Source organism: Megalobrama amblycephala, linkage group LG22, assembly GCF_018812025.1.
Source record: "Megalobrama amblycephala isolate DHTTF-2021 linkage group LG22, ASM1881202v1, whole genome shotgun sequence".
Taxonomy (NCBI): Eukaryota; Metazoa; Chordata; class Actinopteri; order Cypriniformes; family Xenocyprididae; genus Megalobrama; species Megalobrama amblycephala.
The window spans coordinates 799114-823347 of NC_063065.1; the positions used below are offsets into that span (position 1 = coordinate 799114).

The 24234-nt window shown below is 33.9% G+C and overlaps 1 protein-coding gene across 1 annotated transcript in view; it reads right to left on the reverse strand.

Annotated features, from left to right (window-relative positions):
• Positions 1–24234, reverse strand: part of scn5lab (sodium channel, voltage gated, type V-like, alpha b) — a 168522-nt gene that overhangs the window by 96244 nt on the left and 48044 nt on the right. Inside the window, 4 exon segments of the mRNA XM_048174687.1 lie at positions 7835–7898; positions 13800–14048; positions 16518–16609; positions 20929–21057. Of these exon segments, the coding sequence (XP_048030644.1) occupies positions 7835–7898; positions 13800–14048; positions 16518–16609; positions 20929–21057 (534 nt within the window).

Here is a 24234-nt window from a genome sequence, read left to right on the forward strand (position 1 = left end):
GACAGTAACAGATTTAGTGTCACAAAACTCTACATTACAGTCACATTGTTTGTGCACACAGATTTACAAATGTTCAAACTGAGGTGAACCGAGAGTCGTTTCTCTCATAGTATGCACTAGGAAATCTGTGCTGAGTTCGAATATATTTACTTGCATGCTATATAGTAGACGAAAAACAATATGTGAGTACAAATTCTCAGTACTCATATAAAAGTAGGAAAAAAGTACCCGGATGATCTACTACTTCCGGTGAGATTCTGAAGTGTGCATATGATGGACACTTTACTATCCCATGAGGCCACGGGAGAGGACTTGTGACTCAACTGACGCTGTAGGTCACATGGCGGATGTAGTTTTCATTCATGCTACACACATTCATACTATTTAGAACATAGTTTTTTAACATTCGAGAAGGTAGTTTTACATAGTATGCAATTTTGGATGTCTTTTTTGCGAATCAGTTCGTTCGAATCAATTTCATGTAACGAATCAATTGCATGTAACGTCTTATCTCGTTAAAGGTGCAGTAAGTGAAAAGCTGTCAAAAGTGGGTCGGACCGAGCACCGAAACACACTTCACTAGCCAATCAGCAGAAAGGGGCGTGCCCATTCATGATGGGGGAGGCGCCTGTGCTGCATAGCATGTTTGTGAATATGGGGGCGGAGGCTTTCATGAAAGGGGTGTGATCCTTTTGTGCAGGGGGCATGTTTGTTTTGGTGATTTCAGGTATCAACAGCAATTCTCAGAAATCACTTACTGCACCTTTAACAGCTGAAAATTTTCAAATAAGTATTTTTGTCTTGTTTTCCAGTGCAAATATCTAAATATTATTTAGTCAAGTCAAGGAAAATGACTTAATATGATATTAAGTCTTGTTTTCTGGTAAAAAAAATAACAAATATGGGTTTAGAAAAATGAAACTCGTTTTCCTTTGAATTCATATTTTTTGACCCCATTGGCAGATATTTGTTATTGTTTTAAGCTTAATTTTGAAACATTTCTGACTTAATATCTTAACCCTGTAAATGATTTATTGGTTGTATTTAGTGTAAATTTATATGTGCAAATGTTGATTTAATGTAATAAGCTACTTTTTGCTACCCATACGAATTAGTTGAACTCATAAGTAACTAGTAGCTTGAGCATTTCAAAAAACATCTTCCGAACACTGATGAATCTGTTTTGCGAAGCCAGTTGACCCTCGTAAAGCGCTGAATAAACCACAATCCCTTTAACAGGCATGTATCACACCTTCTAGACAAACGCTGTCTCAGTTTCCAAGCACTGTTTTATCAGAGGTGGACACGCGTCTGTCTGTTTGAGGCCTGTTATCACTCCGGAAGACAGACGGATTTGTCCTTTGTGTCTTTCTGGCTTCGGCCAGATGTTACAATCAACATCTACAGGCCACGTCGTAATTCACACCAACGGCCCATTAGGCAGAGAGACCTTCACATCCGCGGCCCGATAACTCAGAGAGAACGTCTCGCACTTTCCATTACTTGTTCAATATATTCCACTGCAAAAATGCTCTGGATTTTTGAAATATCACGTTATCGATTAGCACTCGCTTTTAAGATAATGTTTTATCCATTTGATTCTCGTAGAACGAGTGCAGCTGCCGGCGACGGAGGACTAACTTTCCAGACGCTTAGGCAGAACATGTTGCAGAGTCTCGAAACGTTGAATCCCACAGAACGGCAATCGAGGAGTGAAATCCTAGAAGCATCAGAGGGATAATGATTTCTCCAAGTCCATTAAAGTCTGGCTAATTTTTTATTTTTTTATTCAAAAAACGCTGCTCATTTTCTTCAAAAGCAGGCCTGGAGTGTATGAGACCGAAGATGGCATGACTCATTTAAGTTGGTTCTCTTGTACCACATGTTTATCAGTGAGTTCTTGAGGTTCCCACGGGGAGAGTTTATGTAAGTAGAGATATGACCATGAGCACATACTGTACAAATCCCTCAAGAGGAGACGCTTTAATGCGGTAATGTACGGCAAGCTGCCATACGCTCGCACACACTCATATACAATCAGCAAACATATGCGCTGACGTTCCTCTGAGCTATTTCACACTAGCAAGTTGTCCATCATACTGGGATTATATTTATTCAACTGCACAGTAAAATGATTTTCTAAAGATTATTGGAGTGTTTTACAATAATATTTCAGTCTTTTTAATTCAATTTAATTCATTGTTTTACTTGCTGTTTCTCTGTGATTATTTGTGAAATTTACTAGCAATTACTGAGTGAAAATCTGCCTTTTTTTCAGCGTCCTTGTATTATGGTAATCCCTAATTAGATTCAATAAAATTTATGAAAAATCAGGTAAAAACTATTTCTAAAATAGTAAAAACTATTTCTTAACTACACTGTGTGCAGAATTATTAGGCAAGTTGATTTTCTGATCATATTTTTTTTCTAAGCACATTTTACCAATTCCAATCCACATCAATCTTAATAACTACTATTAATATTGTTTCCGCCACTAAATAATCATTTATAAGTGATATATAATTGTTCATGAAGGCTGGAAATGAAAAATGCCTTACATTCAGGTGTGCAGAATTATTAGGCAGGTTTGCTTTTACAGGCAAAATGAGCCAAAAAAGAGATTTAACTCAGACTGAAAAGTCAAAAATTATTAAATACTCATGAGAAGGACGCAATACTAATGCAATACTAGAAATTGCAAAGTTAAAGCATGACCAAGGGAAAGCAAAATGCTCATTGGGTCAGTGGGGTCATACAAAATCAGGTGGAAAAGAAAAGACACATGTTAACTGCAAAAGAGTTAAGAATTAAGGTGAAGAATTAAGTGTGAAACCATCAGGAACCCTTTAGTCTCCACCGCCACCATTTTCCAGAACTGCAACCTACCTGGAGTCTCCAGAAGTGCAAGGTGCCAGGATCTCAGAGACTTAGGTTAGCTAAATAATCCTAAAAAATGACCCACACTTAATAAGAATCACAAGCTGAAGTGTTGTGAAATACATGAAGACTGGGTTTTTATAGGCTTTATAGACAGACAGCTTGAGAGTGACTCCTGAAGGACCAGCACCACATCCTCTTGTACCACTGTTTGAAGAATTTATCTTCCAGAATCTGGCAGTAAAGTGTGGGAGTTCACTTTTAGTCCCTCTCTAATCCTGAAATATCCGTCTTGCAGAGATGGACTAAAAATGATCTTCCAAAACTTACTACCAGATTCTGGAAGATAAATTCTTCAAACAGTGGTAAAAGAGGATGTGGTGCTGGTCCTTCAGGAGTCACTCTCAATCTGTCTGTCTATAAGGCCTATAAAACCCAGTCTTCATGTATTTTATAACACTTCCGCTTGTGATTCTTATTAAAAGCGGGTCATTTTTTAGGATTCTTTAGCTAACCTAAGTCTCTGAGATCCTAACACCTTGCACTTCTGGAGACTCCAGGTAGGTTGCAGTTCTGGAAAATGGTGGCGCTGGAGACTAAAGGGTTCCTGATGGTTTCACACTTAATTCTTAACTCTTTTGCAGTTAACATGTGTCTTTTCTTTTCCACCTGTTTTTGTATGACCCCGCTGACCCAATGAGCATTTTGCTGTCCATTGGTCATGCTTTAACTTTGCAATTTCTAGTATTGCATTAGTATTGCGTCCTTCTCATGAGTATTTAATAATTTTTGACTTTTCAGTCTGAGTTAAATCTCTTTTTTGGCTCATTTTGCCTGTAAAAGCAAACCTGCCTAATAATTCTGCACACCTGAATATAAAGCGTTTTTCATTTCCAGCCTTCATGAACAATTATATATCACTTATAAATGATTAAAAACATTATTAATAGTAGTTATTAAGATTGATGTGGATTGAAATTGGTAAAATGTGCTTGGAAAAAAAATATGATCAGAAAGTCAGCTTGCCTAATAATTCTGCACACAGTGTATTTGTTTTAAAAAAAAATCAATATTATAAAACAGTATTGTATGGAAGCTCGTTTCCGCCACTAAATAAAAAAATAAAAAGGTAATTGAGACGTTTTATCTCACAATTCTGACTTTTTTCTTTGCAGTTGTGAGATTTAAACTTGCAATTGTGAGTTATAAAGTCAGAATTGCGAGTTATAAAGTCAGAATTGCGAGATATAAAGTCAGAATTGCGAGATATAAAGTCAGAATTGCGAGTTATAAAGTCAGAATTGCGATATATAAAGTCAGAATTGCGAGATATAAAGTCAGAATTGTGTGATATAAAGTCAGAATTGCGAGATATAAAGTCAGAATTGCGAGATATAAAGTCAGAATTGTGTGATATAAAGTCAGAATTGCGATATATAAAGTCAGAATTGCGAGATATAAAGTCAGAATTGTGAGATATAAAGTCAGAATTGCGAGTTATAAAGTCAGAATTGCGAGTTATAAAGTCAGAATTGCGAGTTATAAAGTCAGAATTGCGAGATATAAAGTCAGAATTGCGAGATATAAAGTCAGAATTGCGATATATAAAGTCAGAATTGCGAGATATAAAGTCAGAATTGTGTGATATAAAGTCAGAATTGCGAGATATAAAGTCAGAATTGCGAGATATAAAGTCAGAATTGTGTGATATAAAGTCAGAATTGCGAGATATAAAGTCAGAATTGTGAGATATAAAGTCAGAATTGTGAGTTATAAAGTCAGAATTGTGTGATATAAAGTCAGAATTGCGAGATATAAAGTCAGAATTGCGAGATATAAAGTCAGAATTGTGTGATATAAAGTCAGAATTGCGAGATATAAAGTCAGAATTGTGAGATATAAAGTCAGAATTGTGAGTTATAAAGTCAGAATTGTGTGATATAAAGTCAGAATTGCGATATATAAAGTCAGAATTGCGAGATATAAAGTCAGAATTGTGAGTTATAAAGTCAGAATTGTGTGATATAAAGTCAGAATTGCGATATATAAAGTCAGAATTGCGATATATAAAGTCAGAATTGCGAGATATAAAGTCAGAATTGTGTGATATAAAGTCAGAATTGCGAGATATAAAGTCAGAATTGCGAGATATAAAGTCAGAATTGTGATTTATAAAGTCAGAATTGTGTGATATAAAGTCAGAATTGCGATATATAAAGTCAGAATTGCGAGATATAAAGTCAGAATTGTGAGTTATAAAGTCAGAATTGTGTGATATAAAGTCAGAATTGCGATATATAAAGTCAGAATTGCGAGATATAAAGTCAGAATTGTGAGATATAAAGTCAGAATTGTGTGATATAAAGTCAGAATTGCGATATATAAAGTCAGAATTGCGAGATATAAAGTCAGAATTGTGAGATATAAAGTCAGAATTGCGAGTTATAAAGTCAGAATTGCGAGTTATAAAGTCAGAATTGCGAGATATAAAGTCAGAATTGCGATATATAAAGTCAGAATTGTGAGTTATAAAGTCAGAATTGCGTGATATAAAGTCAGAATTGCGATATATAAAGTCAGAATTGTGAGTTATAAAGTCAGAATTGCGTGATATAAAGTCAGAATTGTGAGTTATAAAGTCAGAATTGTGTGATATAAAGTCAGAATTGCGATATATAAAGTCAGAATTGCGAGACATAAAGTCAGAATTGTGAGATATAAAGTCAGAATTGTGTGATATAAAGTCAGAATTGCGATATATAAAGTCAGAATTGTGAGTTATAAAGTCAGAATTGCGTGATATAAAGTCAGAATTGTGTGATATAAAGTCAGAATTGCGATATATAAAGTCAGAATTGCGAGATATAAAGTCAGAATTGTGAGTTATAAAGTCAGAATTGTGTGATATAAAGTCAGAATTGCGATATATAAAGTCAGAATTGCGAGATATAATGTCAGAATTGTGAGATATAAAGTCAGAATTGCGAGATATAAAGTCAGAATTGCGAGTTATAAAGTCAGAATTGCGAGATATAAAGTCAGAATTGCGATATATAAAGTCAGAATTGCGAGATATAAAGTCAGAATTGTGAGATATAAAGTCAGAATTGTGTGATATAAAGTCAGAATTGTGTGATATAAAGTCAGAATTGCGAGATATAAAGTCAGAATTGCGAGATATAAAGTCAGAATTGTGTGATATAAAGTCAGAATTGTGAGTTATAAAGTCAGAATTGCGAGATATAAAGTCAGAATTGCGAGATATAATGTCAGAATTGTGTGATATAAAGTCAGAATTGCAAGTTATAAAGTCAGAATTGCGATATATAAAGTCAGAATTGCGATATATAAAGTCAGAATTGCGAGATATAAAGTCAGAATTGTGTGATATAAAGTCAGAATTGCGAGATATAAAGTCAGAATTGCGAGATATAAAGTCAGAATTGTGTGATATAAAGTCAGAATTGTGAGTTATAAAGTCAGAATTGCGAGATATAAAGTCAGAATTGCGAGATATAATGTCAGAATTGTGTGATATAAAGTCAGAATTGCAAGTTATAAAGTCAGAATTGCGAGTTATAAAGTCAGAATTGCGTGATATAAAGTCAGAATTGCGAGTTATAAAGTCAGAATTGCAAGTTATAAAGTCAGAATTGCAAGTTATAAAGTCAGAATTGCGTGATATAAAGTCAGAATTGCAAGTTATAAAGTCAGAATTGCGTGATATAAAGTCATAATTGCGAGTTATAAAGTCAGAATTGCAAGTTATAAAGTCAGAATTGCGCGTTATAAAGTCAGAATTGCGTGATATAAAGTCAGAATTGCAAGTTATAAAGTCATAATTGCGTGATATAAAGTCATAATTGCAAGTTATAAAGTCTGAATTGCGAGTTATAAAGTCAGAATTGCGTGATATAAAGTCAGAATTGCAAGTTATAAAGTCATAATTGCGAGTTATAAAGTCAGAATTGCAAGTGATATAAAGTCAGAATTGCGTGATATAAAGTCGGAATTGCGTGATATAAAGTCATAATTGCAAGTTATAAAGTCAGAATTGCGAGTTATAAAGTCAGCGGTTGACCATGAAATTGCGGTTCAAATTGACCCACGAACATCAAAACCATCAGAAATTTTATGTCATGTTCATGATCCTAAATGAGAATTTGTCACAAAATTTCTAAAAAATATCCCATTATTTCTGACAACTCGATTTTGTTTTGCAGGTCAAATTGACTCCCAAAGAATAGTTTGAGTAAATATCATGAAAAAAGCAGTTCAGGGCCAGTTCACACAAACACCTTCATCTTGATCGAAGGGCTTCATTGTCGTCTGGATGTGGCGGAGAGTTAATCAAGGCCACTGACTCATACTGTACATGTACATGCAGTTCTGCTGAGTCAGACGCTTCAGAGAGACACACAACTATATTTACTTTATTCAGACTCAACACTGATGGCCTCCTAGATCCGTTATGGCCTTTTATAGCAGCTGTCACACATTAGTTGCCTCTCCAAATGTAGTTTGGACATTCAAAAGTGTTAATTTCACTTTTAGAACATGGATAGTCCCGCCCCTAAATTCTGATTGGCTGAGCCACATTTGAAATACGTTAATGACTAAACATGGTTTTCACTCACAATCTTCCATCTGTTTCAAATCACATCAGTTTAGTATACTTTAAGTTGAAATGACTTATAGGTCCAATTTGATTGTACTTAAAAATTTAAGGTAGCAACTAAACTTAAGTTTTTTTGTTGAAATAGGTGGAAATTTTTACAGCGATGAGAGTGTTTTGGATACAGTATATTGCTTGGTAATCGTAAACAGTTTACATCTAATACATTATATGTATGAAACCATTGTTAATTAAGTAAAATACCACAGTAAAACAAATGTACCACAACCTCAAGTGTCTTATGCAATTCAATCAAAACACATTAAAGCACATTAAACTTACCCAGCATCACTTGCATTCCCACATATTAAGGCGTCCTTGGCTCCTTCCACTTTGAAGTAATTATCTGGAAGAATGAAAAAATAGAATCTGAGATTCAAAAAAGGCAAATGCTGCAAATGATTTCTGACTAATTGCATCTCTCAAAAACACAGTGTAAAGCTGGCATTTGAGTGTTTTTGGTTGTATTTAAATAAATCTCAATTAAAGTGACAGCATTTACTATTCAAACGTAACAGAAATGTCATGTTTAATGCAAAAGCTGCCATTGTTTATGTGCTAGAAAAATCCAGCTCTGATACAGAATCTTAAATTATAAATTACATAATTGGATAGTTACGTATTTAAAAACATGCCAGCCCCTTAAAAGCTTCAATTTAACTTTAGCCGAACTACTTTAGATTCTGAGTAGCTTGAGTTCTCAGCATTGCAATCAATATATTTGGGTGTGACAGAAACATTCATTGTTTTGCACTGCTTTGAGATGCACACCGCTGAGTGAACTTGTGTTTTTCCCGCAGCTAAAGAGAGTGGCTGAGAGATTACATGTACAGCAGCCTCAGGTTGGCATCCTCCATTTTATCTGCTCTCATTTTCCCGCTGTCTCTCGCTCTCTCAGTCCCATCACTCCAGGCTCGAGAGCCGCTGGCGACGGAGGCCGGAGGGGGAAACGCCTCCGCTCGTGTTTGGCAGGCACCCCGTTCTGACCGTCCAGCTGTCGGCATTCTGTGTTTCAGCATAACCTTAAGTGTCTGTCCTGTGTGGACCGGAGCGCTCAGCGGGAAAGGTTATCGGCCTGAACGTATTGTGTTTGATTGCTATTAAGTTGCTTTTGATTATGCATGTGATTAGGTTTAAGTTAAAAATATTGATTTCTCGATTTTTAATCGATGCTCATTTTGATGAACCAATATCGATTCTTAAATCCCAAGAATCAATCTTTTAGTTTATGCTGTTTTCAGCTGATAAATGAACAAATCTTTGTGCAAAGTCTCAGCATTCAAAGACTCAGCCAGTTTTACAACATAATTAAAAAAAAAAATAACATTTTGTGGTGACGGATCGCTGTAGCGGCTCGTGAACCGATCGCCTCTTCCTCTTTACTACTAGTTACAGCACCAAATAAACATGAACATCAGAAGGAATGTTGAAAGATTCAGTACAACTTACTATAATGAATCAGGTCACATGTAATTGCACAATCAGTGTTTAAACCACAGAAAGACATCAATAATACGGCTTGTAAACAATGTCACATCACACTTACCTAAAAAAAAAGCCATCCTATGTCCATAAACTCATTTGTTAGCTAGAAAAACGAGGCGTTTTGATAAATATATGCACTTCATTATATTTTTTCCTTAGCCTGTTCTTCAATATTTAATATAGGATGAATTCAGGGTGATTGGGGCACTTTTTTTTTGCCATTGAGATGAATTGGAAAAAGTGTCCCAATCAACCTGAATTTCACCCTATTTTTGAATAAATCCATCATGAAAACAACGAATTGGAGTAGAAATGTATTTGTCAATAATGATAATTTGACAATCGGCCAGTTTTACAACATAATTCAAACAGAAAATAACATTTTGTGGTGACGGATCGCTGTAGCGGCTCGTGAATCGATCATCTCTTCCTCATTACTACTAGTTATAGCACCAAATAAACATGAATGAACATCAGAAGGAATGTTGAAAGATTCAGTACAACTTACTGAAATGAATCATGTTTCGAGTAATCGCACAACAAGTGTTTCAACCACAGAAAGAAGTCAATATTACAGCTTGTAAACAATGTCAGGTCACATTTACCTCAAAAAAGCCATTCAATGACCATAAGCTCGTTAGTTAGCTAGAAAAAATGAGGCACTTCATTATATTTTTTCCTTAACCTGTTCTTCAATATTTAATATATGTTTGAATGAATCCATCGTGAAAACAACAAATTGGAGTAGAAATGTATTTGTCAATAAAAATGTATTATTATAACTTTATTATTATTAAAACTGCCTTATGTGCAATTTAAATGTTTGTATGTAAGTCATTTGATTAATTTTTTTTCAAGCCTTTGGATCGAATCAAGTCTTACAGCTGATACACTGCAAAAAATTATTTTCTTCCTTAATATTTTTATCTGCTTTTCTAGTACAAATATCAAAACATTCTTAAACCAAGACACATTTACTTGAGAAGCAAAATGACTGAATATTAAGTCTTGTTTTACGGAAAACATGTTTGCTTAAAACAATCACAAATATCTACCAATGGAGTCAGAACAATAAACTAGTTTCCTCCTTGAATTAAGGTGATTTTCTTGTTTTAAGCTCACTTAATTTTGGTTAATATTTTGGCGCAAACGTCCATCAGATCTTTCAAACATGTGAAATGTTTTAAATTCAGGAGGAGTGTTTTGGTTCTCTGTGTTTTGGAACATGAATACCATGACGAAGCACATCAGGAGAAAGCGTCTTGTCTATTTCTGTCTGTGTCCTACATCTGTGTTCTGCAGGTCAACTTATCGAGTGCCAGCACTGTCCTAATTGCTATTCTAATGAAATGAGACCAACCCAAAATAAGAGCGAATCTCATCTTAGACGTCGGCTCTTCTGTGAGTATAGTCATTTAACTGCAGAATTATGATCAACATGCTTCATATTACAATCTAAATATGTGTTCACTGTGACAGAGGCGGCAGGGTTCATTCAGATTTAGTCCACTAGTTCAGCATAACTATGTTTGGAGTATTTTATTGCAGTATTTATTCAATCAAAGCTAACTGTAAGTAGCAAACCAGTATGATTATATAACCAGGGGTCAGTTGCATAAACAGAGACATCATGTTAAGACTCTTAACTAGTCAAAACAACCAGCAGTTAGTCAAGGAGTAATCAGTCTTACTTATAATATTTAATTAGACCAATCTACCTTTTTATGTAACTGACCTAAAAGTATGACTGAAAAAAGAAATAAATAAAAATGAAAAAAAAAAAAAAAAAAGATACATTTTTAGGTATTTTGGATTTTTTCAAAAACTTACTTTTGTGAACTAGTCCTAGGTTTTTTGGCCTGATCGGAACCAAACCAGTGCAGCAAGATTCTGTAGAGTCTGAATGTCAATAATTATCAAAAAAGAAGTTGAAATTTTGTTTCGTCTCTAAGGGCCGCTAAAACCATAGACTGTAAAAAAATAGGCTAAAACCTTTGAAGTGGGTGGAGCCACTTTTACTAAAATGGCTATAACTCGTGAACGGAATGAGATATTTTCACCAAATTTGGTACACCTATGTAAGAGCTCATTCTGTAGTTGTGTGAAAAAGGATGCGGTGTCTGGCCACTTGGTGGCGCTATAACCGGAAAAAACATTAAGATGGCTATTATTACTTCACTGTTAATCCGATTGACTTGAAAATTGGCATGCAGTGTCTTTATCCAAGGTGCCTTAACTGCCTATGAGGACATTGACGCATCTCAAAAAACATGTCCGGCATCGGCCAATGAAATTTGAGCAGCTATCAGATAAGGTTAACGGAGGCCAATTGGATCGAAACTCGCTGGGCCTGTTTGACTCACGGCCCTAGAGGCCTATGAGAAATTCAAAAGAAATTGTCCACCGAGGGGCACCTTCACGTTTTTCACGTGCGTAAATGATCGTGTGTTTTTTCACACACGCCAACGACATTCGTACCACATGGTAGAACTCCTCATTCTGAGCAACTTTGTCTCTAGGATCGCCGCTGTCCATCGAATCATTCGTTACATATTGGAGATTATTTCAAAAACCAACTTTGGCAAACTAGTCTTAGGTATTTGGCTCAACCTAGATAACCATTAAAAAGCTTTATAAACAATAAAATTTCCTATGGTAAATTACCTGTATTGGCTGTAAATGGTCTTTTCCATCTATAATTGAGATGGTTACAGGCTTGCTAATTAAAACATTATAACTTTTTTATGTGCTTAAAGGCCTTAAAGTGCTTGAACTCTGATAATTGCTGCTCGCAGCTACAAACCCGATTCCAAAAAAGTTGGGACACTGTACAAATTGTAAATAAAAAATAAATGCAATAATTTACAAATCTCATAAACTTATATTTTATTCACAATAGAATATAGATAATATATCAAATGTTGAAAGTGAGACATTTTGTAATGTCATGCCAAATATTGGCTCATTTTGGATTTCATGAGAGCTACACATTCCAAAAAAGTTGGGACAGGTAGCAATAAGAGGCCGGAAAAGTTAAATGTACATATAAGGAACAGCTGGAGGACCAGTTTGCAACTTATTAGGTCAATTGGCAACATGATTGGGTATAAAAAGAGCCTCTCAGAGTGGCAGTGTCTCTCAGAAGTCAAGATGGGTAGAGGATCACCAATTCCCCCAATGCTGCGGCGAAAAATAGTGGAGCAATATCAGAAAGGAGTTTCTCAGAGAAAAATTGCAAAGAGTTTGAAGTTATCATCATCTACAGTGCATAATATCATCCAAAGATTCAGAGAATCTGGAACAATCTCTGTGCGTAAGGGTCAAGGCCGGAAAACCATACTGGATGCCCGTGATCTTCGTCACATACAGGAATGCTACTGTAATGGAAATCACAACATGGGCTCAGGAATACTTCCAGAAAACATTGTCGGTGAACACAATCCACCGTGCCATTCGCCGTTGCCTTCTAAAACTCTATAGGTCAAAAAAGAATATCTAAACATGATCCAGAAGCGCAAGAGTTTTTTCTGGGCCAAAGCTCATTTAAAATGGACTGTGGCAAAGTGGAAAACTGCTCTGTGGTCAGACGAATCAAAATTTGAAGTTCTTTTTGGAAAACTGGGACGTCATGTCATCCGGACTAAAGAGGACAAGGACAACCCAAGTTGTTATCAGCGCTCAGTTCAGAAGCCTGCATCTCTGATGGTATGGGGTTGCATGAGTGCATGTGGTATGGGCAGCTTACACATCTGGAAAGGCACCATCAATGCTGAAAGGTATATCCAAGTTCTAGAACAATGCTCCCATCCAGACGTCGTCTCTTTCAGGGAAGACCTTGCATTTTCCAACATGACAATGCCAGACCACATACTGCATCAACTACAACATCATGGCTGCGTAGAAGAAGGATCCGGGTACTGAAATGGCCAGCCTGCAGTCCAGATCTTTCACCCATAGAAAACATTTGGCGCATCATAAAGAGGAAGATGCGACAAAGAAGACCTAAGACAGTTGAGCAACTATCATTAGACAAGAATGGGACATTCCTATTCCTAAACTTGAGCAACTTGTCTCCTCAGTCCACAGACGTTTGCAGACTGTTATAAAAAGAAGAGGGGATGCCACACAGTGGTAAACATGGCCTTGTCCCAACTTTTTCGAGATGTGTTGATGCCATGAAATTTAAAATCAACTTATTTTCACCTTAAAATGATACATTTTCTCAGTTTAAACATTTGATATGTCATCTATGTTGTATTCTGAATAAAATATTGAAATTTGAAACTTCCACATCATTGCATTCTGTTTTTATTCACAATTTGTACAGTGTCCCAACTTTTTTAGAATCGGGTTTATATATTATTTCAACTGTTTCTTCTAGAAAGTAATGAGACTTCTACTAAATTCTCTTGAATGCTTCACAATCATTTTATAGCTCTATAATCTTACTTTATAGCAGTTTTTACTTGTTCCTGGATTCTCAGTCTAATCTTATCTCGACACCAGAATATCAGAGAGGATTGAAGGTGGACTCTTGTGACTTGGACCAGTATAAAACCACTAAAACCCACTCAGAAGACCTTGGCAACTGCACGGCGATGCCACCCACGTCACCCCACGATCACAGAGGTGAGTTCGGCACGGCCACCCACACTTTCTTTATCTAGTTTCTCCTAATGTATGAGAAGGAAGCTATTGTTTGTGCTAAGCATTCAAACTTAGAGTAAGATGATCTACTTGAAGAAGTCTTTAAGTCACTGACCTTCATTAGTGACAAAATCCTCTAGCGAGGACCAGGTTCTGTTATTGCAGATGAAAGTGCTGTTGTTGTATGAAGGTAAGGTGGTGTTGAGACAGTGTGTGGTGCTGCGGACGCATTTCTGCCGCAGGTTCCCCATGAAGAGCTGCAGGCCGATGAGGGCAAACACGCTGAGGCAGAAGACGGTGAGAATCATGACGTCTGCCAGCTTCTTTACTGACTGAATCAGCGCGCCGACGATGGTCTTCAGGCCTGAGCAACAAACACCCGGAGATCAGCAGGTGAGAATCAAGGTGAGAATTTATGTACTCATTTTTACTTATTTTAACTTCTGGGTAGGTAATAAAATTAAAGCAATCGTAATTTCTTCAGATCACATCAGGGTTGTGCACCATTCAGAATTTGATTAAAAATGACTTTTAAATTCAGACTGAATCTGAATTGAGGTACCAAACAGAATCCAGAACAGTCATTTAAAAAAAGAAAGAAAGAAAGAGGAAAAAAATAAATAAATAAATAAATAAATAAATAAATATATATATATATAATATTGTTTTTTATATTTACATGTCACCTATACTTTTTCAGTCTAATGCATTTTTTTAAATTATTAAGCTGGAAAAGTGTGAAAAAAATACATTTTATAAATAAAATTAAAAATAATTTTGAAAAAAATAAATAAAAAAAATAAATAAATATATGTATATATATATATATATATATGCGAAATACTCTAGAATAAAATATGAAAATAATATATTAATAATTTTTATATTACATTAAAATATAAAATAGGCCTAATTTTATATTATATTAATGAATAATATATACAAATATTTGTTTCTTTTTTTTTATTACATTTTATTGAACTTAGAAATTGAATTTGAAAATAATGTAACTATTAATTTGTCACAAAATCTTTTTTGTGACTGTGTTAATTTGTTTTGTTTATTGCAATTCAGGTCTTAAGTTCTGAATGTTGCCAAACCCAGAATCACATCATTAATGCATCAATCAAACCACATTAAACCACAAGCACAGCACGAGACATCTAGGTCTGTCTTCACAAACATTTGTGGGTGCGGGAAGCACACAAAATGTGACAGTTCACAACAGACGCTTCTGTGGAACCAGAACCTGCACTTTTCATGTGGAATATACATTAATATATATAAGCATATATGTGTGTTTTGGTTTCATATGTATACCTACAGTATATATATATTTCTGATTCCATAAGAAGCATCTGCTTAGCATGCAAAGTCATGTTCTTCTACATCTACCCATGCTTTTAACATGTCAACACCACGATGCAATGAGACTTTTAGGGTGAGTTAACTGAACCCTGCGCTGACAGGTAAAGGTAACTCGAACCATCCGCCCTGATGTAATTTCACTTGTGTGTGATTGACCTACTCTACAACCTGTTGTGCCTGTTGTAAGCCGCTTAAGTGTCTATTGTTAACAGCTTTGACAGAGAGCAACAGGACCTGTCTTTTTTTTTCCAGAGGCGTTGGTTCCGTTAGTATTTTTTCCATTCATTTTTCCATAGGGATTTAACCCAATATAACCAAACCAACCAGCTACGAGGTGAACCACAACATTTTATTTAAAGCAAAAAAATATTTGAAAATCGGACACAAATATGCACTTAATGGCTTCAATGAGGAAAAGGACTACAATCCCATGAATCACTTCAAATGACAATCAAAATAAAAAGCATTTTGACATCATCACAAGACTGACTTGATTACATCATTTGCGGCGCTTCATCGGAGTGGGCGGAGCTAAAAAGCTCTTTTGCCATGATATGCTCACTGCAGTTCTCTGATTGGTGGAATTTTCTATACAGCATCATGGGTAATGTAGTTTTTCAGCTATTGACATGATTATTTTAAAAATAATTGCATGTTCTCAAGTCAAAAGAACTACAATCCCAAGAATCATTGCGAATGACAATCAAAATAAAAAGCATTTTGACATCATCACAAGACTGGTGGTGCTTCATCGGAGTGGGCGGAGCTAAAAAGCTCTTTTGCCGTGATTTGCTCACTGCAACTCTCTGATTGTTGGAATTTTCTGTACTGCATCATGGGTAATGTAGTTTTTCCAGCTGTTAAACAGGATTATTTTAAAAATAATTGCGTGATATAAAGTCAGAATTGCGTGTTATAAAGTCAAAAGGACTACAATCCCATGAATCATCGCAAATGACAATCAAAATAAAAAGCATTTTGACATCATCACAAGACTGATTCAATTACATCATTTGCGGTGCTTTACCAGAGTGGGCGGAGCTAAAGAGCTCTTTTGCCACGATTTGCTCACTGCAACTCTCTGATTGGTGGAATTTTCTGTACAGCATTATGGGTAATGTAGTTTTTCAGCTATTAACATGATTATTTTACAAATAATTGCATGGTCTCAAGTCAAAGCAACTACAATCCCAAGAATCATCATCATTTGCGGTGCTTCACCGGAGTGGGCGGAGCTAAAGAGCTCTTTTTTCTTCGCCGCAACTCTCTGATTGATTGGTTTCCAGAGGTCAAGCTGGTCTGGTCTGATGTTTTAGAGAGGTTTTGTCCACGTCAAGCGCCTGGTTTCAGTTTTCGCCCAACTCAAAAGTCTCATTTTCTACATTCTGCATGTTTCCAGAAGTATTTTGGAAATGTTTTGGTCATCCACTAGCACTGCAGGCCTTGGCGTTTGTCGGCCTCTCACCTGGGATGACTGAGATAGTTTTCAGTGCTCGTAGAACCCTGAATGTCCGTAACGCTGAGACATTGCCCAGGTCCACAAACTCAGTAACATATCTGCAATAAGCGAGAATTGGAGCACAGACAATGACAACAACACCAACAACAGGCAAACAACAACACAGCGGAGAATGAAGCAGGAATGCTGGGAAGTTTCAGGAGCTGGGAAAGAGATGACTGGAGAACACAACGCGGGAGGAACCGGATGCAGGTAAACTCCTGAGCTTATTTTTTTGCCACTGGACTCGGACATAGAGCAACACTTTAAACTGTGTCCTGGCGCACAGGTTCAGGAACGTCTTACCTGGAATTACGGAAATAGTTTTCAAAGCGCGGAGGACCCTGAACGTTCGAAGGGCTTGTAGATTGCCTACTTTTATAAATTCAGTTAGAAACCTGCAGAATCAAATTACAGTTATATGGATAAGAGGACAAACAACTGAAAGAGAAAAAAGGGAGAAAATTAAAGTGTTAGGAAACTAAACAACCTCATATGATGTTGTACATTTTGCTCCCTTAGAGAAATAGTTCACCCAAAAATATGTTTAAGGAATAGTCGTCCCCCCCCCCCCCCAAAAAAGTATAGATAATGTATTTATTAATGAATAAATAAATTACTAAATTCATAAATTAACTTATAATAAAAATAATTATATATATATATATATATATCTATATTATAAATATAATTATAAATATTTTTTTTATGTTCCACAGAAGAACTAAAGCCATTTAGATTAAAAATAAATGAATAAATAAATAAATGAACAAAATTAAATAATTAATAATAAAAATATTAATAATAAATAAATTCTATATATTATTTATTTATCATTCATATTTTATTATTTATTAATAAATGTTATAAAAAGAGAAATTAATTATTTCTCTAAGTAATACCCCCCAAAAAGTATATATAATTTATTAATAAAAAAATAATTCCATAAATTAATTAATTTATGATTAGAATATTAATAATAAATTAACAAAGTATATAATTAATTGAAATATTAATAATAAATAAATAATAAATGAATTATATATATATTATTTATTATTAATATTTTATTATGAGTTATTTAATTTGTTCATTTATTTAATAATTTATTTATATATTTATTTTTAATCTAAATGGATTTAGTTCTTCCACAGAACATAAAAAAAATATATATATATATTTATTATATTTTATTATTTTCTATACAATCAAAATAAATGGGGATGATGCTTTCAAGAACAGAATCATAAAATGATTTAGCAAAATAGCAACATAATTTCACACAAAGCTTTTCAGGGATTCCCAAACTTTTTTGTCAGCTAAAATATTTTCTTGAATTCATCCTGCGATTTTAAGTTAATATTTCAATCATTTAACAACACATTTGCATATTCACAATTTTCTGATGTCACATGACATGCATGAATAAAATATTAAAATAACAAATATATATATATATATATATTTAGACTTTTGTAGCAAGTGTTTTATATTGGTTACTTTTATTTTAAAATATTTTTTATTATTTAATTACTGTATTTTGCAGAACAAATATCTGCCAATTTAAGCAAAAACTGAAGACTTAACAAGACTTAATATCTTCAGTCATTTTGCTTCTCCAGTAAATGTATTTTGATTTAAGGATGTTTAGATATTTGTACTGGAAAACAAGACAGAAATACTGAACTTTGTATTTTTGGGTGAACTATCCCTTTAAGCTGGCACAGATTTAGTAGCTGCCTTGATTTTGAGAGACGGGATGAAGTCGTATAACGTTCCATATCAAATTTCATCTTCTCTGATCATTAACCTGATTAAATTACTGTAGCTGCTGGTATTCAAATACACTATATCACATGTGGCGGCATTAAAATATGAAGTACGGCGCTCCGTTTCTATAGAAACCTGGTATTCGGAGGTAAGCGTTTATTATTTATCCGCTCGGCCGTCATCCGTCTGGGTTTAATGAAGTCAGGAGTGGCGGCTAGCGCTCCTGTCAACATCCCAATACAAGCATGACTTATGGGCAGCGGCCGAGCCTGAGGGTCCATCTGACGTCGCTCAGACTCCCAGTTCAAGGACAACAGGCCTGTTAAAGCTTGAGAAATAAAGCCATAAAGACCAACGAGAAATAAGCACTTCATCACCGCTCGGCTGCTGTAAGGGTCACTGAGAGCGCTGCGATTCATGCCGTTTACAGAGAAATGACTTTTTTTGCAGTGTAAATGAAAGAAATAAACTCTAAAAAGGTTCATATAATGAGAAATCTGTTTAATAGATGTTTTCTAACAGAAGAGTTCATGGTATTTCAAAGGTACAGTAGCAAATTTATATTTACCGTTCAAAAGTTTGGTGTTAGTTCGGTTTTTAAGGTTGTATTTATCTGATCAAAAATACAGTAAAAATCTGAAATATTTTTATCATTTAAAATACCTGTTTTCTATGTGAATATATAGTAAACTGTAATTTATTCTTGTGATCAAAGCTGAATTTTTTTAGCATCATTACTCCAGTCTTCAGTGTCACATGATCCTTCAGAAATCATTCTAATATGATGAATATATTAAAGCCTTTTATAAGACAAAAAACATTTTCCATTTCTATCCATGCATAGGCATCTTGAAAAGTTTATTCCCTGGATATTTCAGTTTTTAAATGTTCTTTTTAAGTGAACAGGCCCAAAACTGAGGTGAAAATGATATTATTTGGATATGAACGGCACTCAATGACACATTCATATGATGCCGCGACTCCAGGGAATGCGTCCACATCTATGCTCACCTCTGTTGCCATGGCGACTTGTGTTTTGGGATTAGGGTCAAGGACGGGGTAAGTGCTCACGCTCTCCTACACGCAACCTCTCATAACAATTAATCACAGATACGGATGTATTTGAGTTCTATCATTGACGGGTCAAGCGGTTATGATTAGATTATTACAGCCTATTGAAAATAACAACAGCAGCGTTATTGTTTCATTATCTCTGTTGCTCAGCGTCCGACAGCATCCAATCATGACGAGCTGTGATTAATAAAGTTATTTAATATTGTGCTAATGGAAATATCATAATCTAGTTATTTTTTTAAAGGAAATTCTATGAATATTTTAATAACTCACAATGTGGTAATGTCTATTTTCAAATAATATATTGAATTAAAAAAAAAAAAAAAAAAAAAAAATATATATATATATATATATATATATATATATATATATTAGCGTCTAATTCAGAGTAAATTCACACTTTTTTTAAAGTTAATTTTAAGCTATTTTAAAAGTAAATTTCATGTATAATTACAATGGAACAGCAATAAATAAAATATATAAAATAAAATAAAATAAAACAAATAGAATTAAACAGTGTAAGAATGTGGTAATGGTAATGGTATATATATATGTATAGAATTAAATTAAAAAATATATATTTTTAGGGTCTAATACAAAGTAAATTCACACATTTTTTAAAGTTAATTTTAACTTATTTTAAAAGTTAATTTCACAAATAATTACAATGAAACAGCAATAGAATTAAATGTAAAATGTCTGTAAAATGTAAAATTACAAAAACAATTAGTTCAACAATGTGGTAATGTCTATTTTTAGAGTTTTTAAAGTGAATTAAATAAAATTACATCTATATCTATCTATCTATCTATCTATCTATCTATATATAAAGTTACAAAGTAGAAGTAGAAATAATCTTTATATAATCTTTAATCTTCAATAATCTTTATTTACAACATTGAAAAATATTTTTACAGTGCAAAAATGTCGTAACGTTTGTTTTTAGATAATATAGTGAATTAAATAAAATAATAATTTCTCTTTTTAAAAAAAAAAAATATTTTAGGGTCTAAAAAAATAAGTCTCACAAATAATTACAAAGAAACATGAAATTTTCAAGCTGAATGACTGAAATAGGCTTTTTAACTGCATTTTTATTTACAACTTCGTAAATAAAATAGTGTTTTTATAATTTCTATTTATATATATATATATATATATATATATATATATATATATGTATGTGTGTGTGTGTGTGTGTGTGTTTTTTGTATTTATTTTTTTTAGGGTCTATTCCAAATTCATACACTAACAAAAATTTGGTGTAAATGTAAAAATAAATCTCACAAATAATTACGAAGAAACGGCAAGTAACATTGAATTAAACGCGAAATTTTGAAGTTGAAAGACTGAAATAGTATCTTTATTAACCGTATTTTTATTTACAACTTCGTAAAATAAAATAAAATGAATTATTAGTGTTGTCTATTTTTTGATCATTTAGTGAATTAAATAAAAACAATAATTTCTCACTTTCACATGGAGGGGTCAAAGGGGTCATTTATTTGACATAATGCAGGAAATAATAACTTACGCCATAACAATGACGCTGAAGTCCAGCCAGTTCCACGGGTCCCTCAGGAAGGTGAAGGGCCCGATGCAGAAACCCCGCGCCAGGATTTTTATCAACGACTCGAACGTGTAAATGCCAGTGAACGTGTACCTGGGCGGAAGAGAGAACGGAGGAATGGACAGGAAGTCAGACCGGGAGGAATGGAAGAAAAAAAAAACCCCGGGAAAATCCCACACAGAGATCATGAGCGGAGCAGAAACGGACACAGGACACACATGGTGTTCAGGGGAGATGTGAAGCACATTCACAGTCCAGCAGCCCCTGCATGAGACATGAATGACAGTCGCTGCTTGATGAGCTGGTGGTCATCAAGACAAGAATGGGCATTAAAATCCAGCGCGTCATTTTGACCATCAGAGCGAGAGACCTCCAGCAGAGAGGATGAAAGATGCAGCATTCTGGAGTGCAAAGCTGGTTTATTCCTATTTTCATCGTTCTCTTCCTAGTTTCACTCAGCTCAGTGTATTTGTGAGTTAAATCTCGTTTGGGTTTGTATCATACCTCTCATCACGTCTGAGTCTTTATGATGTTTCGTTCGTAAAATCGCATCGCTTTCATTCAGACCCACACGGAATCTACACCCACAGAATTCCAAAGAAAGTTCTACAGAGTTCCGCAGAATTGGAACGGCTTTCGTTCTCAAAGTTCTGCACATCTGCTTCCCCTTGTGAGGTCATTTCTAAAATATTTTGATTCATTCTTTCATGCTTCAGCTACCAATAAAGGTGTTTGATTGAATATACACTGTATAAATCCCAGAATTCCGTAGATTTTTCTCCAAAATCAGTGCGGAAGATGCAGAAAACGTCTGTAGATTCCCGTCTGGGCCTGTCCATGAGATGCAAAATGTTTCTATGCACATACAGTGACCACAAAATGTATTTAGACACTTTAGTTACACTTAAAATATATGAATGTCATTGCATTATACAGAAAAATATCAATGCAAGTGATATTTAAATAACGTTGCATTCATTTGTACTGTATGTATTTGTGTTATTAACTATTGCTAATTAATTAAAAAAATCTAAGTGACATTAAAATAGCATTCATTAAAAAACATGTTAATTGAAATAAAGCTTAATATATATATATATATATATATATATATATATATATATATATATATATATATATATATATATTTAGGGTTTAATACAAATTAAATTCACAAATGTTTTTTAAGCTAATTTTAACCTATTTTAAAAGTAAATTTCATGAATAATTACAACGAAACAGCAATACAATTAAACATAAAATTTTAAAATTTAAAAACAATTGGTGCAACAATGTGGTAATGTCTATTTTTAAACAATAAAGTGAATTAGATAAAATTTTATATATATACACACACAAAATTCTTATAAATTGATTTATAGACTGAAATAGTATTTCATTTAAATTTCAATAATCTCTCACTGAAAAATATTTTTACAGTGCAATAATGTCGTAGTGTTTGTTTTTAGATAATAGTGAATTAAATAAAATAATAATTTCTCTTTTTTAAAAAAAGTAATTTTTTTATTTTTTTCAATGAAATAAAATATGAGTATATGAAAAATATAAACTTAAAAAAATGTAAATGAAAATTAGAAATGTTGCATTGCAACTACCTGAAATAAGCTGAAGCACTAAACTAAAATGAAATGAGATAATAAAATAAAATAATATTAAAATAATATAAAATGAAAAATAAAATATTAAATAAAATATTAAATAAAATAATATAAAATTCATAATATAACACATTCAAAATTCAAAATATAAATAAATGAAATAAAATAAAATAATATGGAATAAAATAAAATAAAAACTACATTTAATATATAAATAAATGCTAAAATAGAATAGAAAAAATAAAATAAAAATTAAATTAAAGCTACATTCAATATATAAATAAATGCTAAAATAAAATATAATATAAAATAAAATAGCTACATTCAAAATATAAATAAATGCAATAAAAATATATGAAATACTAAAATAACACTGCTATATAGCAAAGACATTCACAAATTTATAAGTGTGATTAAAGTGTTTAAAAGCGTTCAAATACTTTCTGTGGTCATTGTACATGATGTAACTATAAATTTGATGTCTAAATCTCTTCAAAGGGTGCTGAGAGGTACGACTTCACTCGCTTCAAAAACAGGTGTTGTTGTCGCATGCTACATGCTTTAACACCTCTTCACATGAAGATATCAGATGCTCGGTTTCATTTGTGAGGTCACGGTGCAGAACCTCCACAGAGGCCGGTGCAGGGTCTTCATTAAAGGTCTGCGTGCTTCTCTACGAGCACAAACCTCGTTTCCTACAGTTACTTACACTGTAGGTCACATTCATCTCAAACTGTACGAGCAGCATGGGAAAACATGGGATAAATCCGGTCTATCCATTGGGATGTACGTACGCATGGGCTGACTTCTGCTGGGGTGCTGGGGCCCTTACTGAAGCTGGAGATGATGGACAGACAAACCGAGAGACAGACAAGCAGATCAACTGACAGACAGACCGGACAATGGTTAGACCGCTAGCTACACATGACCGCGGCAAACAGACAAGCAGAGAGACACAGAGATACATGAGCTGAACCACAGGCAGGCAGAGAGACAGAGACAGAGTGACACGGTTACAGGTAATCAATCAAATCAGATAGATAGATCGATAGATAGACAGATAGATAGATAGATAGATAGAATGACAGACAGACAGACAGATAGATAGATAGATAGATAGATAGATAGATAGATAGATAGATAGATAGATAGATAGATAGATAGATAGATAGATAGAATGACAGACAGACAGACAGATAGATAGATAGATAGATAGAATGACAGACTAGACAGACAGACAGACAGATAGATAGATAGATAGATAGATAGATAGATAGATAGATAGAATGACAGACTAGATAGATAGATAGATAGATAGATACAGATAGATAGATAGATAGATAGAACGACAGGATAGACACAGACAGACTAGACAGATAGATAGATAGATAGACAGATAGATAGATAGATAGAACGACAGGATAGACACAGACAGACAGATAGATAGATAGATAGATAGATAGATAGATAGATAGATAGATAGATAGATAGATAGATAGATAGATAGATAGATAGATAGATAGAACGACAGGATAGACACAGACAGACAGACAGACAGATAGATAGATAGATAGATAGATAGATAGATAGATAGATAGAATGACAGGATAGACACAGACAGACAGATAGATAGATAGATAGATAGATAGAT